This window comes from Cetorhinus maximus, chromosome 12, assembly GCF_964194155.1.
Source record: "Cetorhinus maximus chromosome 12, sCetMax3.hap1.1, whole genome shotgun sequence".
Lineage (NCBI taxonomy): Eukaryota > Metazoa > Chordata > Chondrichthyes > Lamniformes > Cetorhinidae > Cetorhinus > Cetorhinus maximus.
Window position 1 is genome coordinate 38,970,449 of NC_135890.1, and position 17,231 is coordinate 38,987,679.

General features: G+C 42.0%; 1 protein-coding gene across 11 annotated transcripts in view; it reads left to right on the forward strand.

Moving 5' to 3' along the window:
• celsr1a (cadherin EGF LAG seven-pass G-type receptor 1a) overlaps window positions 1-17,231 on the forward strand; it is a 365,300-nt gene that overhangs the window by 207,187 nt on the left and 140,882 nt on the right. For all 11 annotated transcript variants that reach the window (XM_078553378.1, XM_078553370.1, XM_078553374.1 and 8 more), the window contains one exon: window positions 10,475-10,590. In XM_078553378.1, the coding sequence (XP_078409504.1) occupies window positions 10,475-10,590 (116 nt within the window). The remainder of the gene's footprint in view (window positions 1-10,474; window positions 10,591-17,231) is intronic.

The following is a 17,231-nucleotide window of genomic DNA, read 5'->3' on the forward strand; positions in this document are numbered from 1 at the left end:
TGGACCAGGGTGTCCCGGAGGGAACGATCCCTACGGAATGCCGCCAAGGGGGGTGAAGGGAGGATGTGTTTGGTGGTGGCATCATGCTGGAGTTGGCAGAAATGGCGGAGGATGATCCTTTGAATGTGGAGGCTGGTGGGGTGATAAGTGAGGACAAGGGGGACCCTATCATGTTTCTGGGAGGGAGGAGAAGGCGTGAGGGCAGATGCGCGGGATATGGGCCGGACACGGTTGAGGGCCCTGTCAACGACCGTGGGTGGAAAACCTCGGTTAAGGAAGAAGGAGGACATGTCAGAGGAACTGTTTTTGAAGGTAGCGTCATCAGAACAGATGCGACGGAGGCGAAGGAACTGAGAGAATGGGATGGAGTCCTTACAGGAAGCGAGGTGTGAAGAACTGTAGTCGAGGTAGCTGTGGGAGTCGGTAGGCTTGTAATGGACATTGGTGGACAGTCTATCATCAGAAATTGAGACAGAGAGGTCAAGGAAGGGAAGAGAAGTGTCAGAGATGGACCATGTGAAAATGATGGAGGGGTGGAGATTGGAAGCAAAATTAATAAATTTTTCCAGGTCCCGACGAGAGCATGAAGCAGCACCGAAGTAATCATCGATGTACCGGAGAAAGAGTTTTGGGAGGGGGCCGGAGTAGGAGTGGAACAAGGAATGTTCCACATACCCCATAAAGAGACAGGCATAGCTGGGGCCCGTGCAGGTACCCATAGCCACACCTTTTATTTGGAGGAAGTGAGAGGAGTTAAAGGAGAAATTGTTCAGTGCGAGAACAAGTTCAGCCAGACGGAGGAGAGTAGTGGTGGATGGGGATTGTTCGGGCCTCTGTTCAAGGAAGAAGCTAAGGGCCCTCAGACCATCCTAGTGGGGGATGGAGGTGTTGCTTGTCCCTACAACCACCCCACCCTCAACTTCTCTCCCCCCGCCCCCCCCACCTTAAACCAGCTTATATTTCACCCCTCTCCTAACTATACTCAGTTCTGTTGAAGGGTCATGTGGACTCGAAACGTCGACTCTTTTCTTCTCCACCGATGCTGCCAGACCTGCTGAGTTTTTGCAGGTAATTCTGTTTTTGTTTTGGATTTCCAGCATCCGCAGTAGTTTTTTGTTTTTATGTTTTGTCCATGTTTGGACAAAGGTTGTAATGAGATTGGGAGCTAAGTGGTGCTCGCTGAACTCAAACTGAGCATCAGGGAGTAGGTTATTGTTGAGTTAATGTCACATGTTAGCACTGTTGATGACCCATTCCATCACTTTGCTCTTGACTGAGAGTAGACTGATGGGGAATAATTGGCTGGGTTGGATTTGTCCTGCTTTTTATGGACCGGACATACTTGGGCAATTTTCCACATTTTTGGGTAGATGCCAGTTTTGTAGTTGTACTGGAATAGCTCGGCTTTGGGTGTGGCTAGTTCTGGAGGACAAATTTTCAGTACTATTGCTGGAATCTCTTGCATCAGTAGATACTGTTTGCTTCTGTTGACCTGCTCTGTATATTGAGCTGTTTCTGTTAGCTAACTTGCAGTTTCTTTTGCAGTTTTTAAAGTTCAAAATTAAATTCAAATGTGAAATCAAATTTCAGGTTGAGACTACTTAGCAGATAATACCCACTCTTTGGCCTCAGCTATATACAAACTATATCAATGTAGATTATATTATATATATCTATATATACAATAATTTAATGTATCCAAGTTTGCTTTCAGTACAAAGTTAGGTGGAAAAGTAAGTTGTGGGAAGGATACAAAGAGGCTCCAAAGGGACATGGACAGGTTAATTGAATGGGCAAGAGCATGCTCGCTGGAATAAAATATAGAGAAGTGTGAAGTTATTTACATGTACCACAGAAGTTAACAGGCAAGTATATTAAGGAGTTAAAGCAAATTTTATGTTAGCCTTTATTAAAAAGGCATTGAAGTATAACAGTAAAGAAGTACAGAGGAACATAGGACTTAGGAGTAGGAGCATACCATTCCACCCTTTGAGCCTGCTTCACCGTTCAATAAGATCATGGCTTTTCTCAATTTCACTTTCCTGTCTGTCCCCCGTTACCTTTGATTATCAAAAATCTGTCTAACTCAACCTTGAATAAATTCAATGATCCAGCCTCCACTGCTTTCTGGGGAAGAGAATTCCATACACTAATGACCCTCTGAGAGAAAATAATTCTCCTCATCTCAGTCTTAAAAGGGAGACCTCTTGTTCTTAAACTGTTCCCTAGCTCTAGTCTCCTCCACAAGTGAAACATCCTCCTGGTATTTACCCTATCAAGTCCCATCAGGATCTTACCTGTTTCAATAAGATCACCTCTCATTCTTCTAAACTCCAGTTAGGCCCAACCTGTTAAACCTTTTTTCACAAGACAAGCGCTTCATCCCAGGGATGATTATTAAAATTTTATAGGGCTTTGGCAAGATGACACCTTTAGGACAATGCACAGTTTGGATAATCTTACCAAAGAAAGATATATTTGTCCTAGAGGGAGTGCAACAAAGGTTCTCCAGATTGGTTCCTGGGATGAGGGCATAGTCCTCTGAGGAGAGATGAAGTAGACAAAGCCAATATTCCCTACAATTTAAAAGAATGAGAGGTGATCTCAATGAAACATATACAAAATTCTTAAGAGACTTGATAGAGTAGATGCTGAGACGATGTTTCCCCAGGCTGTGGAGTCTAGAACCAGGGGTCACAGACTCAGAATAAGGGATCAACCATTTAGGACTGAGATGAGGATACGTTTCTTCAATCAAACAGTTGTGGACCTTTGGCATTCTCTACCCAGAGAACTATGGATGCTTGGTTAATGAGTGTATCCAAGATAGAGATTTATAGATTATTGGATACTAAGGGAATTGAGGGATATGAGAATAACGATGGAAGGTGGAGCTGAGGTAGAAGATCAGCCATGCTCATATTGAGTGGTGGAGAAGGCTTGAAGGGCCAAATGGCCTTCTCCTATTTCTTATGCTATTATCTCTTTAACCTCCTCCAGCTTTTCAGCCCCCTGAGTGTTCTGCACACCTCCAATTCTAGCCTTCTTATACGTTTTTGATTTTCATCAGTCCGCTATTGGTCTCCATGCCTTTAACTGCCTTAGTCCTAAGTTCTAGAATTCTACCACCCCTGCCCGCCCCACGCCCCCAACAAACTTTTTTGCCTTGCTCCTCATTTGACATGCTCCTCGAAACCTATTTGACCAAGCTGTTAGTCACTTGTCCATATATCTCCTTATGCGGCTCAGTGTCAAATTTTGTTTATGAATTGCTCTTCTGAAATGCAGTGGGGCATTTATTAAAATGTGTTGAAAATATAAAAATTGTCGTTGTTTGTAACTTTTTTACCTCTGGCCAGGGGAAAAAAATAGAGAGCCTAAAGTTTGTCTGAGATAGTGCCTCAGAGTGATTTTTGAGGGAGGAGGAATTGTGTAACAAATGCAGTCATTTCATAAACGCCATTGCCTGCAGCAAAGTAAAGGAAAACCACTTCAAATTCTCCAACTAACATTATACATATTGGACGCTGCCCAAACTCCACAACTTCCACTCCCTCATACCATGCTGCAGACAGCTGAATTTGAAAGTACACCCTCCTGCACATACCCTGGCAATGGTCCCTCATCCAGGCATTGTAGACTGCCATCTGAGAGATTACTGGGAACAAGTTCAGAGAGGAATGTGGTCAGTGGGCCTGAGAGAAATACTCCCCCAATGAGCAGGCTAGCATGTCACTTGCTCTAAGCAGGATGGAACCCCAGCATAACAGACACTTGTCTGAGATTGATATGGTACATCTGCCAATTAAAATAATGTTTGTCCTCTTTGGAAGTACAGAAATATTAGGCAGTGCAGAGAATGTTATAAGGAGAGCCACCAAACAGAAAATGTCCCATCAGTGTGGAAAACTACGCACTGCCCCATGAGCAGCATCAATCCCACCAACACAATCATCAGTATGCATGATCTTTCCCCACTATCCCCAACTCTAACTAATCCAGGATCAAATAAACTGCTTCACATTCCTGACCTCCTTTGCTGCCAGTGATTCATTCTGCCTGCAGGCACTGCAGAATCTGGATACACAGTGAATTCTTAAACTATATATAGGATTGTATGGTCTTGTAAAGTGTTTACATATAAAACGACCTCATAAAATATCAGTGCGATTGTACCCTTACTCGTACAATGGCTTCATAAAATAATGCATCGATGTACACATACGTTTAGCAGTATTCTAAATGTGTGCATCCTTGAGGCTCCAATATAAGTTGTTAAAAAGAATTAGCAGATCGGATATTGTAAGTGGTGTGCCTGTGACATTCCAATGTGCGAGGTCAGTAGACAAGGTATCCAGCTAGTGGTGAGAGCACAGAAAATAGGCCCTTGAATATAATTTGCAGTGTTGTACATCATGAAACATGTTGGAAAACCTCCGCTATGTGACTCAGATTGTTAATTGCATGTTCCTTTACTTTCACTTGTACTTGGAAATCAGGGGATTGTAACTTATAGTTAACACATTGTGACTATGCTGAGACGTTTGTGCAAAAAGCTGATTTGTTCCTTTTAACGTTGAATTTATCTTTCAATCAATCTGTGCTCTCCTCATTCATTGGTTGGCTTGGTTTTAAATTATGTGCCCTGGCACTTTTCCATGGAGTTATAAAATAGACTGGATATTGGAGAATGCCTCTCATTTTTCCACAAAGAAGCCTTTGGCTCTACCTTGCCTAAGTGTTGCTTCATGCATGTTAATGAACTGGGCCGGCTTTTTATATAATGGACAGCATGCTAAATTCCGAATATCCATTTGTTTAATCTTGTCCAAGCCCTGATATACTTAACAAAATGTATTGGTGTCACCATGGAAACAATGCTTGATACCCCAGAGATTCAAAGAAAAGAATAAAAATTTATTGCCAGCTTGTATCTTTGGGAATGACAAGAAATCCAGATAATACTGAGATTTGATTTAATGCAAAAAAACCCATTAAAAAAACAGGAGTATTATGACATAACCATTTGGCAAGTTATCAGGTTTACAACTAGGGATTCAGTCACTCTGAGCCTTCTGCTCGTCGTCTCAGCGATCGGCAGTTTCTTTTTATAGAATTTGTATTCTCCTTGCGCTTAAAATGGAAACCAACAGGCAGAGCACCCAAGCCCTTTGGCGATATGTCTGCAGTCTTTAAACTCCAAAATGTGAACAGAGTTTTAAAAATCCAGAAAGTTCTGCATGGTTTCATAATTGTACTTCAGTGTTTACCCTGAGAAAGCAACGGAAAATCTTTCTGGGGATGAAAAGACATTGTATGTACATTAAGTTTTTGATAAACTCTTAGGATTAAAAGCCCCTTTCAGCACCATTCCATAACCTGTTATTGGTATTAATTAATTTAAAGGTTTTCGTAGTTACAACTAATTCAGTGCTTTTTAATAAATTATTTGCCACATTAAAAAGCAAACTATTGTCAGAAAATATGTGCTATCAAGTGTTTACTATTGTCCAGGAAAGTTTTACAGATGAGCTGATAAAGGTGGCTAGTTGTTCGCTCTTTTTTGATTTTTAGAATTTAATTATAGCTCAAGTACTGTGCTTTCAGATTAATTAAGGCCTTCCTGAGAATAATGTAGCAGTACTTCTAGCTGACTGCTGCATATGCTGTGTACAAAATAATCCGTGTATAATGCAGTTCCCCCCAACATTTTAGTCAAATCTCAAATAATCTCTGCCTTCATGTTAACAAATACATTTTTGCTTCTCCATTTTTTTCACTTCAGCCCATGCATTCCTCTCTGTTATTGCCCTGCTCTGCTCCTCTAGTGCTGTGACATTTAAATTGCAACTCTCCCTCTCAATTTCAGTTCAAGCTTTTCCATCTCAGAATCACAGAATTGTTACAGCACCGAAGGAGGCTATTCGGCCCATCGTGTCTGCACTGATTTAAAATCCAAGACACAGGGTAAGAAGAATAAAATCAGCAGGAGCCAGGATCGAAGTTGGTAGTGAGAGGTGCCATTTAAATAAAACAGCACTGGAGGAATGGAGAGCATTGAAGCAGTAGCTGGCAGGAACATGATTGTGTAATGTTGCTGTTTGATCTAGTCTTTGCAGTGGGAATTGGTATCCATCACCACATTCCATAGGAAATGCTGCCCTTGGACTGAAATCATCCAGGAGGAAATCTGAGCAAAAAAAAATGACTTATGTATAAGGTGACTTCCCATGCACTTTGAACCCCCAACTATAACATTAATTTCCCGTCTTATACAAGAGTTTAAGGAGCCATAAACAGCCTTTACATAACGTACAGAAAGCCAAATGTAACCAATCTAGGCCCTACAAGACTTTGGCAAGTGGTGTACCTACTGGAGAAAAAAAAGAGAATCATTTTCAGCATCATTCTCTTATTTCTCCTTCCCTATAGAGTCAAAAATCTTGACTACACTGTTGGGTTGTTCTCTTTTTAATATTTGTTTATGGATTGCGAGCATCGCTGGCTGGACCAGCATTTATTGCCCATCCCCAATTGCCCTTGAGAAGATGGTGGTGAGCTACCTTCTTGAACCGTTGCAGTCCATGTGGTGTAGGTACACCCACAGTGCTGTTAGGGAGGGGGTTCCAGGATTTCGACCCAGCAACAGTGAAGGAACGACGATATATTTCCAAGCCAGGATGGTGAGTGGCTTGGAGGGGAACTTCCAGATGGTGGTGTTCCCATCTATCTGCTGCCCTTGTCCTTCTAGATGGTAGTGGTCATGGGTTTGGAAGGTGCTGTTGAAGGAGCCTTGGTGAGTTCCTGCACTGCATCTTGTAGATGGTACACACTGCTGCCTCTATGCATCCGTGGTGGAGGGAGTGAATGTTTGTGGATGTGGTGCCAATTAAGTGGACTGCTTTATCCTGGATGGTGTCAAGCTTCTTGAGTATTGTTGGAGCTGCACTCATCCAGGCAAGTGGAGAGTATTTCATCACACTCCTGACTTGTGCCTTGTAGCTGGTGGACAGGCTCTGGGGAGTCAGGAGGTGAGTTACTCACCACAGGATTCCTAGCTTCTGACCAGCTCTTTTAGCCACAGTATTTATATGGCTAGTCCAGTTCAGTTTCTGGTTAATGGTAACCCCCCCCCCAGGATGTTGATAGTGGGGGATTCAGTGATGGTAATGCCATTGAATGTCATGGGGCAATTGTTAGATTCTCTCTGGTTGGAGATGGTCATTGCTTGGCACTTATGTGGTGCGAATGTTACTCGCCCCTTGTCAGCCCAAGCCTGGACATTGTCCAGATGTTGCTGCATTTGGACGTGGACTACTTCATGTTAATCCTAGCATTATGTTTACACTAAGATCTAGTGCCCCCCTCCCCTCCCCTTGCCGCCCCCCCCCCCCCCCCCCCCCTCCCCTCTCCACCCCCTCCCCCTCCCTTCTCCTCCTAATACTGGATTTCTAATGAGTAACCTGTTAGCTGTTACTTATTTGGCTTTCAGTCAGTGAATCATTTTAGGGCGTGTATGGCCATATTCATCTTGTGGTTCATTGAGACCAAGCCACCTGCTAGAGTTCAGGGGGAACAGTGGAAAGAGTTTGATTTGTAAGCTGCGGTCTGACTTCTGAGCTGGGGAAGTTCCAGCCATATGAGTTCCTTATAAGTGATACAGTGAAGCAGAAACAGTAGCATAGGTGTAAAGGAAATGCTAACCAGATGAATCATTGTCCTAATTCAGGAATCAGTCATATTAAAATGGTCATGAAACAAAATTCCATGAATAATGAAGTGATCACTATTTCTGTGTTATTCTGTGACTCTACTTTCCAATATTTATCACACAGAAAAATTGTGTCTTTGGATCCTCTAGTGGTTCGATATAAAAATATGCTGTTCAGTGTGGAACTGAGCCATTCAAACTAAGAAAGTCTTGGGTTCGAACCCCTGTCCTCAGCCTGCCCAGGATGGAGGTGGAGGCATTACAAGTGGCTTTTGCGCCTCTGGGCTAGGGAAGGAGAAAATCAGACACCTCCTCACTAAAGAGTAATTGCAGAGCTGACTGAACCTGTTGTAGTTGAAAGCTTCGTTTGGAAGAGAGGTTTGTTAACGTAATGGAGAAGCACAGCAAGCTGCCTAAGGCTGGGCATGTGTTGAAGACCACCAGTAAGCATGCACTGACAGGTGCATCTGAGGAGGGTGTATCTTGTCACCTTGCATGTTGCAAAGGGGTTTCTGGAATGTGAAAGATGGCTTTACCTCATGAAGGTTTATTTTCATTACCACTGCCATGAGTCTGATACTGTGTGGGTTGTGCCCCTTCAGGGGATCTAAGTATTAGTCTAACAAACCCTTCATTTTGTGTCACTAATTGATTTCTAGTGGGGGCCAAGTAGATAGATTAACCCTTCAGCTCCAAAGGCTTATTTAATTTAAAGGCAGTGCAGTCGTTTTAAAGCCTTAAAAAGCTCTCTACCAATGCAGGTTAAATAGATTAGATGCATTAGTGATCAGTTTAAAGCAGAAATCCACAGTGTGTCTGGTTTGAGTTGAAGAGCCTCCTTGGTAGGTCTCCGGTTCAATTCGGATACAAACTACTCCTTGTTTGCCTATCTAATAGTTGAGTACATTTGTAAATCCAATAGTGTGCGCATTAACTCACAAACAGCAGACTGTTTTCAGCATGAACATGAATTATGCACCATTATCGAATATGTTGAACATTGCTTAGATAATTATTACTGATTGCCATGTTAACAAGCTTATTCAGAACATCTGCAGAGCAAGTTTCCTTTAACATCAAAATAATATATGAAACCCCTAGGTGCAGAACTGCATTCCTGATGAGATTGTTTTTCTTCCCGCACTAAATATTATAATGTTGGTATGATTAGTGAATCAGCCGTGGCATTGCTTATGGGTGATCCTATTTTTGAAATATCAGTATCAGAAGTCTCCTGGATCCTCTCGTCTTAAATTCAATAGTGATTTAATAACACAATTTATCACATCACTAACTAGGGTTAAAATATTATACATTTTACTTTCTGGCCACATATAATGGCAGTAATATTACCTGTCACAACAAAACTAGCTAAGGATGCAAGTAACTTTGTTATTTTGTACCAAAAGCTTTCACTTGCTGTTACTTGCATTATCAGTTTTTCTTCACTTCCTTCAGTGAAGGAATTTATTTATTTTTGTTCTTCTCTTCAACATCATTAGTTATTTATAGATATGAAAGATATTCTTCCCCTCATTAACCGACATAGCTTCAGCAAGATTAAAAAAGCTATCATTGGCAAGTGATGGGGCCAGGGATATTTTTTTCATTGTCAAATCTCAAGCACGAGCACTGTCAATTGTGGAGAGAGATCAGGCCTCAGTCCCTGGGGTCAGGAGAACATTTTTTTTTTAAATGCAGGAGCAGCCCCCTTAAGAAGGAGTGAGGGTGGAGCTACGCCATTTACTTTACAGAGATGGGTGCAAGCATCTAGCAGCCAGTTGACCACTTGCACTGTGTTATGCAGTATTTTCTGCTTGGACAGCCCTGCATGTATCGAAGGTGCAAGTTTCATGGCCCCATCTCCTGACCCCATGAACTTTGCCACGGTCAGTGATGGTAGTCACAGGCATCTGGGGCTCTTTGCAATTGTAAGCACACATCAGCGGCACCCATCCCAAACTGCCAGTGAGAATGACAGAGAAACACCGTGTTACTCTAATGGTGGTGAGTTGACCTGACAAACTCAGAAGATCCAGAAAGCAATTTTCTTCAGTGCTCAATGGAAGAATTACATCAACTTGGGTAGATCAGCACCCCATCCACCAACTTAAACATTCACTCCCTCCACCACCAATACACAGTGGCAGCAATGTGTACCATGTACAAGATCCACTGCAGCAACTCACCAAGGGACTTTTGACAGCACTTTCCAAACTGCCACGTCTACCACCTAGAAGGACAAGGGCAGCAGGTGCATGGAAACACCATTACATGCAAGTGCCCCTCCAAGCCACACAGCTTTCTGACTTGGAGCTATTTCACCATTCTTTCATTGTCACTGGGTCAACATCCTGGAACTCCCTTCCCAACAGCACTGGGGCCCTCAGCTAGCCTGAGTTCCGCTGGCGGCAACGAAGGGATGTAGTTTTCGAGAGGGCTGAAACCAGCATATACATATGATGTGCAGGTTGGATGGAAGATCCACCCATAAAATTGAATTAGGACCAGTGCAAATTTGATGGAATCATGGTGTAACTGCAATCTGCTACAAGTTTACAGTGAATTTATGAACGATATATCTATTCAAATTTATCTATATGACTACATGGGTTTACCTTTCCTATCTAAGTCCCAGACCTCAGCATTAGGCTGAGACGGATCATGCTGTTGCAAAAGTACAACAGGAATGGTTTCCTTATAGCAACTTCTGCATGTCTTGTTAATTGATTTTTTCCCCCTCATTTTCTTCCCCTACTGCAGGTTTGCAACAAAGGAGAGAAATGCCTTGCTACTTTACAATGGGCGTTTTAATGAAAAACATGATTTTATTGCACTGGAGATCATTGAAGAACAAATCCAACTGACATTCTCAGCAGGTAAGGAGCAATTATCATCTGTTTCGAATGTGAAATGGATTGTTAGGGATTCCTGTTAGCCACAGTGAGCACTGGTTAGCAGCATGGGTTTCAATTTTTGGCGAAAGCATATTTAACCTTGGAGAATCAAATACATAACTCAAACTTGATGTTCTTTAGATAATATGAAAATATAAAATGAGTGCTAGATTCAGTCAATACCAAGTACACATGGTAGAGGATGAGCTACTATAGGAATGGCACGCAAGGAGCACAGCTTTGCATAGCTTTCCCAAACACTGCTCTTTAGGTCTTCAATCAACCAACTGGCCATATTTGATTTTTCTTTGCACAAGTTCTGACAAAATATGATCTGGGTCTGGATAAAAAAAAAAGGTAAATCTGAAACACAACTTGAGGCATCTGTCCACCAAATAGTTTACACATCCATTTGAGAAGGAAATCAGCCTTTGAAGAATTGTAATTGATAATTATTTCTGCAGCACATACATTGGGCTGGATTTTAGGCCACCAAACCCTGCCCCCTCCTTGCTTGCATATTCAAAGTCAGGGGGGCTTGTAAAATAAAGCGGGTGGTCTTCCCACCCAACCCCAACATGTCTCCCATATTAGAGTGGGGAAGGCGTCCGGTCCGCCACTATTTTACACACAGCAGGGGAAAGCAGAGGCAAGGTGTGTAGCTTGGCAGCTTCCACTGTGCAAACTACTGCTGGCAGGAAGGGAGGGGTACCCTGTGCCCATTGGAGGTAATGCCCCTTTTAACCCCCCCCCGCCTCTCAAACTCTGCCCCCCCAACCTGCTGGGGACTGCCAGCCAGGCCCATCCAAAATCCCAGACTTGCTTCCAAGTCGGTGCTGCATCACTACTATTCTTCAGGGCCTGCCTATAGCCCCAGCAATGGCCACCACTCAACCCTGCCTCTGCTGTGAGTACAGAGCTGCCAACCAATCTGATTTACTCCCAGATGGGGAAAATCGCTGTGGGGCAGCTGGATTTCGGATGGGCAGGCTGACGACTTTTCAGTTGGGGGTGTGGGGAATAAACGCACCCTGGAAAATCCAACCCATTGTTTTTTTGAAACAAATGCCTTAAGCATTGCTACACTTTGACAAAAGCTTGCATAGTTAAGAATTGCATGCAGACTTAAAATATGAAGGACCACATGTTGATCATTTTGAGAGCCTGATAACAGACATGCTGTGTGTAGCCATGGGTCCATTAGTGCTTTGATTTGTACCAACTGTTACCAATCTAAACAATCTCTACCACCTGTTTTCACTTAATTCCATAACTTGTAAGGTTTTCATAGATGACTGACGATAGTATCCGTATTTTAATGCTGCTTTAGTCCACCTTTCTAAAAGTACAATGCTGAAACATTTCCTTAATTGGAAGTCCTTAAATACAAGCAAAGCCTGGCAAATCTGCCTGTTTCTCAGATGTTTAAGCAGGTTGAGAGTTTATCATGCTAATGGGGCCCCCTTAAGGTCTATGTTTCAGAGTTGCATTACGCACAAACTGAGGACTGAGTTTTGTCCATTTGCAGCCAGGTCTGATTTTGAGAGGAACAAAATGTGAAATACTGGCCGGAATTTTACAGCCCCGACACCAGCAGGCATTGTTGTGGGTGGGACAAGAAAATTTGGAGAGCTGTAGACTTTTAATGGCTCCCCAAATTTTCCCCTCCCGCCCACGACGATGCCCACCAGTGTCAGAGCCAGAAAATCCCACCCACTGAGTGGGATTTTCGACACCCGCCCACCACCGCGATCTTCCGGTCCCACCGCAAGTCAATAAACTTCTTGCTGGGACGCCACCTCACCCCCGGCAGGTCCCGCCCGCGACAGGACCGGAAAATCCCGGCCACTATCTCTACACGGAACAATATTCCTCAGGTCCATAGAACATCTACAGCTAAGAACAGCCCACCTCTCTTTGGTGACCATGAGACATGGAAGCAGAAAATTATGGGGGAAGGAAATAACGTTCAATACTCAAAGACACCTGTCAGCCAAATTGAGGAAGAAATAATAATACTTTGATACAGTGACTATTTATATAGAATAATACCTGAGTGCTTTACCGGAAACTGGACAGATTGGGAGGGGATCCAAAAGCACAGTTAAATATATACAGTTTTAATGAGTTTTTGTAAGAAATGAGAGAAAGAAAGGTCCATTTATTTGGAGAAAAGGTGAGGAAGAAAAAAAGATCAACCTCAAATAAAAAGCAGTAGGAGTGGGAAAGAAATGTTAGGTGGAGGGGCGTTATCCTACACTTGATAAAATCAGTGAAGTGCATGGCTCTCAGCCTTTGATCAGGGGAATAAGTTAGAAACACAACATTTTCTAACAATTAGCTGCGTTAGTAATATAATTAGAAAAATCAGCAACTTTTCACCGTTTCATTCAGCAATTCACTTTGCCTGCGTTAAAATCACTTTCATTTACCTTCACCTCCTTTTAATGATTAACATGTATATACATCCCTTCAAGGTTTGATTTAATATCTATTGAACTTCTACTTTAGATGTATTTTCATGTCTTAACCAAATGGGCTTAGTATTTATCTTGCTCCTTGGGAGCCTACTGAGGTTGCATGGGATATTTTAATAGAACTGTGCATTTCTAGTGCTTAAACTTTGTACAGAAGCAAGGACCTTTTCAAAGCTGTACATTTTGAGATTGCGCTGCATTACATGACATATTAAGCTTCTCTTAGCAATACACGATGAGATGGTTATCAGTTATTTGAATTTCTAAAGATATTGCTGTCAGCCTCGTGTTGATGCTCTTATTGGGTCCCTACTGTTAACTGTCTCACATGGCGTGGGTTACTGTGGGTGAACACAGCCTGTCGAGGTGAGTACAGTACTGTGTGCTGCTCCTCACTAGTGCTGGCTGGGTCCTGTATATTTGTGGCTTTTTTGAAGCAATTTATGCCAAGGGTTCTAACCATTGCAGCATGAGCATCAGCCTCATCATTGTTTGGGAGGGATACTGTCCTGTGAACCCTCTTCGCTGCCCTTAAATTCGCAATATCTACTTACCCTAACTTTAAAAAAAATTGCATTTTAACTTTAAGTAATCGAAGTGATATTATAGTGTAAAACTCAAATGGATGGAAATGATAGTCGCATCCTCTTAATAAAATTTAACTCTCAAGCCTTGTACTATTTTTGTGTGACAGCTGTCAAAGGATTGAAGAAAATTGCAAAAGAAAGCAGATTCCAATAGAATTCTTTTTGCAGCCTGATTCACATTGGAAATGCAATGGCATGTTTTCAAACAAATTTCTCTGCTGAGATGTTTGTGATTCTCCAGTTACCAGATGCTGGGTCCTAATTATATTTTATTATGTTGGATATTCTAATGCAGCCCAGGCTACACTGACAGAATTCTAAACATTCCAGCAGTACTGTGGACTTATATCACTCAAACATCAAAGAAAATGTTACTGCGGCACTTCGTGCACTGTTTTATGATCAGCACAAACAGAGCACTGGACTGATCATTATTGGTGTTTTTTTTAGTTCATTTATAAGTGTCCAGCCTGTTGAGGGACGTGAACCAGATGCTATTACAGAAAAGAAGGCCAGACAGTGAGATTTTCTTTGTTACATACTTCAGATTACTCTTTCAGCTCCTTTCAAGATTTGACATTTAAGCGTAATTGTGATGGACTATGTTGCCATGTGTAACTGAAAGTCTGATCTGGTGTATATTACATTCTGTAGACTGACAATCAGAAGTACTACAGCTCTACAGGCTTGATTTGAGTTGGTGCCCTGATGTTTTTAAGTTAGCACAATTCATTAATTTCTGTAGGATGTGACAATCTAGAACAAGTGGACATTGATTGGAATCAAAATTTGTTCTTTCACAATTAAAATAGTTCAGCTGCCATGTGTTTTGGAGTTGAATTGAAGGGGTGATTCCTGTTGGTGTGTGCATGCATGTGTGTGCTTTCCCCCTTTTCATAAAGGAAACTACATCCCAACGTTTTCACAATTTAACAGGCTACCTGATTTTCCCAGTCCTCATTCCAGCTATTACAAACTGGCTCTAGGTATCCTTGCATTAACAAGTTAACTTGTTTAATGGTAATTAAAAATTATGGCAGTAATATTAGTTATTTTTCCATTAGTTTAAGGATCTGGTGGGCACTCCCAAAATGCTCAGCCTAATGTAAATTTACAGGGAGATCACTATAGCGAGAAAGCCCACCCTGCATCCAGCCTTTCAAATACTTTACAAATGTTTGTCTTTTTAAATGTTTGCTCAGTTTTGCTCTTTTTTTAAAAAAAACAAAATAAATAAAAGCTAGTCCCTTTGTGTAAAGGTTCACAGTCCACAATGTATTGACTCAGCAGTTGGTTTTACTTTGTCCAGCCATTACTACTAATGCAGTAAACATGTGCACCGAGATCTTGGAGACTAGTTGACAAACCCATTTATATCCCAAGTACCCGACTACAACCTGCTGATATCCCAAACAATAAGTTATACTTCATTATATACCAGATGACAGCATGGTAATATCCCAAATACAAACTTAAACGACAGTTATATACCAGACCATGGTGATGTTCCAGATTACATCTGAATGATATCACACGTACCTAATTAGACTCCAGTGATGTAATAATTACCAGATTACAACTCATTTGATATCCTAGTACCAGAATACATTTTAGTCATATCTCAAGTAGCAGATTAGGCCTGTTATATACTTGCAATTGTGTTATATGTCAGATATTGAATTGAGAGCTTGGACCAGATCTGTTCAGTTTCTCAAATAAAGCTCCTTTTGGAAATCCTGAATGTTGTGGATTTTGCACAATTTTTTCCATATATTTTCATTAAGTTGTTGGAGGGGCGAAATGCTTGTGCTCATCAAGGTAGACTAAACCATTTTTAGACACCCACATCGGCATCAAGCATTCTCAAGTCAAATCTGAAGTCTACCTTTTACCTTAAATTAGTGAATAGAGGAAAGCAGGATCCATGGAGATTGAAGCTTCGTCAACAATTTATCTTGGCCTGCTTTTCAGGAAAAGGCTGAGAGAGGAAATTCAGGAGCAGGGCTGGTGGAGGCTGGGGAAGAGAAAGAGTGAGTCTTCGGTAGCATTTCAGAGATGGAGTTGAAGAAATGTAGGCAGCCAGAATTGACTGATAGGGAAGTAAAGAAAAGAGCCAGCATCAACCAAAGAGGGAGGGAAAGAAAGGAGCACACTAGTAATATCTATAGGCGGAGAATGCACAGTGCCATAAAATTGAGAAAGGATACACGAGAAATATTATATGATGCAGTGTTTATGTGAACTGAGTCTGGAAGAGTTGACATGCAGAGAGAGAGGCAGAACGTTTGTGTGTGTGTGTGTGTGTGTACGTGTACGAGAGAGATGGGGGTGCCCAGGTGGTACAGCATTTGAACGGACGGTCATTAAGGCTGCATCTGAACCCACATTGCCCCCAAAACAGTTTTCATCAAAAATTTTTTCTCCAGAAAAAAAAGTCCAGAAATAGGAATGAGGGTGTAATTTCAATAAGATTAAGAAAACTAACTTTATCTACAAATGGAAAGCAATATGCTGCCTACATTCATTGTAGATTCCAAGGCACTGAAAATAAACTAACTAAAAGTGTTAGAAATCTCCAGATTTCTCTTGTGGGTTGATATCCGATCTTCTTTCAAAAAATCTTGTGTTCATAAGCATATGTATCCCTCTTTCACCTGCTTATGTTTCTCCCCTTTTTACCGTATGTTGGAGGAACGTTTTCAATACCCATGACTTAGTTACATTTCCATTTTGCAGACACTTTCAAGGTAATTGCTAACTTCTCCAGGTCCGGATGATTTGTGTCTCAGACTGCTGAGGGAGGCAAGGGAGGAGATTGCAGGGGCTCTGACCATGGGGGAAGTGCCAGAGGACTGGAGAACAGCTAATGTGGTTCCGCTATTTAAGAAGGGTTGTAGAGATAAGCCAGGGAACTACAGGCCAGTGAGTCTCACGTCAGTGGTAGGGAAACTATTGGAAAAAATTTCGAAGGAGAGTATCTATCTCCACTTGGAGAGGCAAGGTTTGATCAGGGATAGTCAGCATGGCTTTGTCAGAGGGAGGTCATGCCTAACAAATTTAATTGAATTTTTTGAAGAGGTGACCAGGTGTAGAGATGAGGGTAGTGCAGTTGATGTAGTTTATATGGATTTCAGCAAAGCCTTTGACAAGGTCCCACATGTGAGGCTTATAAAGAAGGCAAATGCACATGGGATACAGGGTAATTTGATAAGGTGGATTCAAAATTGGCTTAGTTGTAGGAGACAGAGGGTGATGACAGAAGGATGCTTTAGTGACTGGAAGCCAGTGGCGTACCACAGGGATCTGTGCTGGGTCCCCTATTATTCGTCATTTATATAAACGACATAGATGACTATGTGGGGGGTAGGATTAGGAAGTTTGCAGATGACACAACGATTGGCCAGGTAGTTAACAGTAAGGTTGAGTGTCTTGGACTACAGGAAGATATAGATGGGATGGTCAAATGGGCAGATAAGTGGCAGATGGAATTTAACCCTGAAAAGTGTGAGGTGATGCACTTTGGAAGGAGTAATTTGACAAGGAAGTTTTCAATGAACAG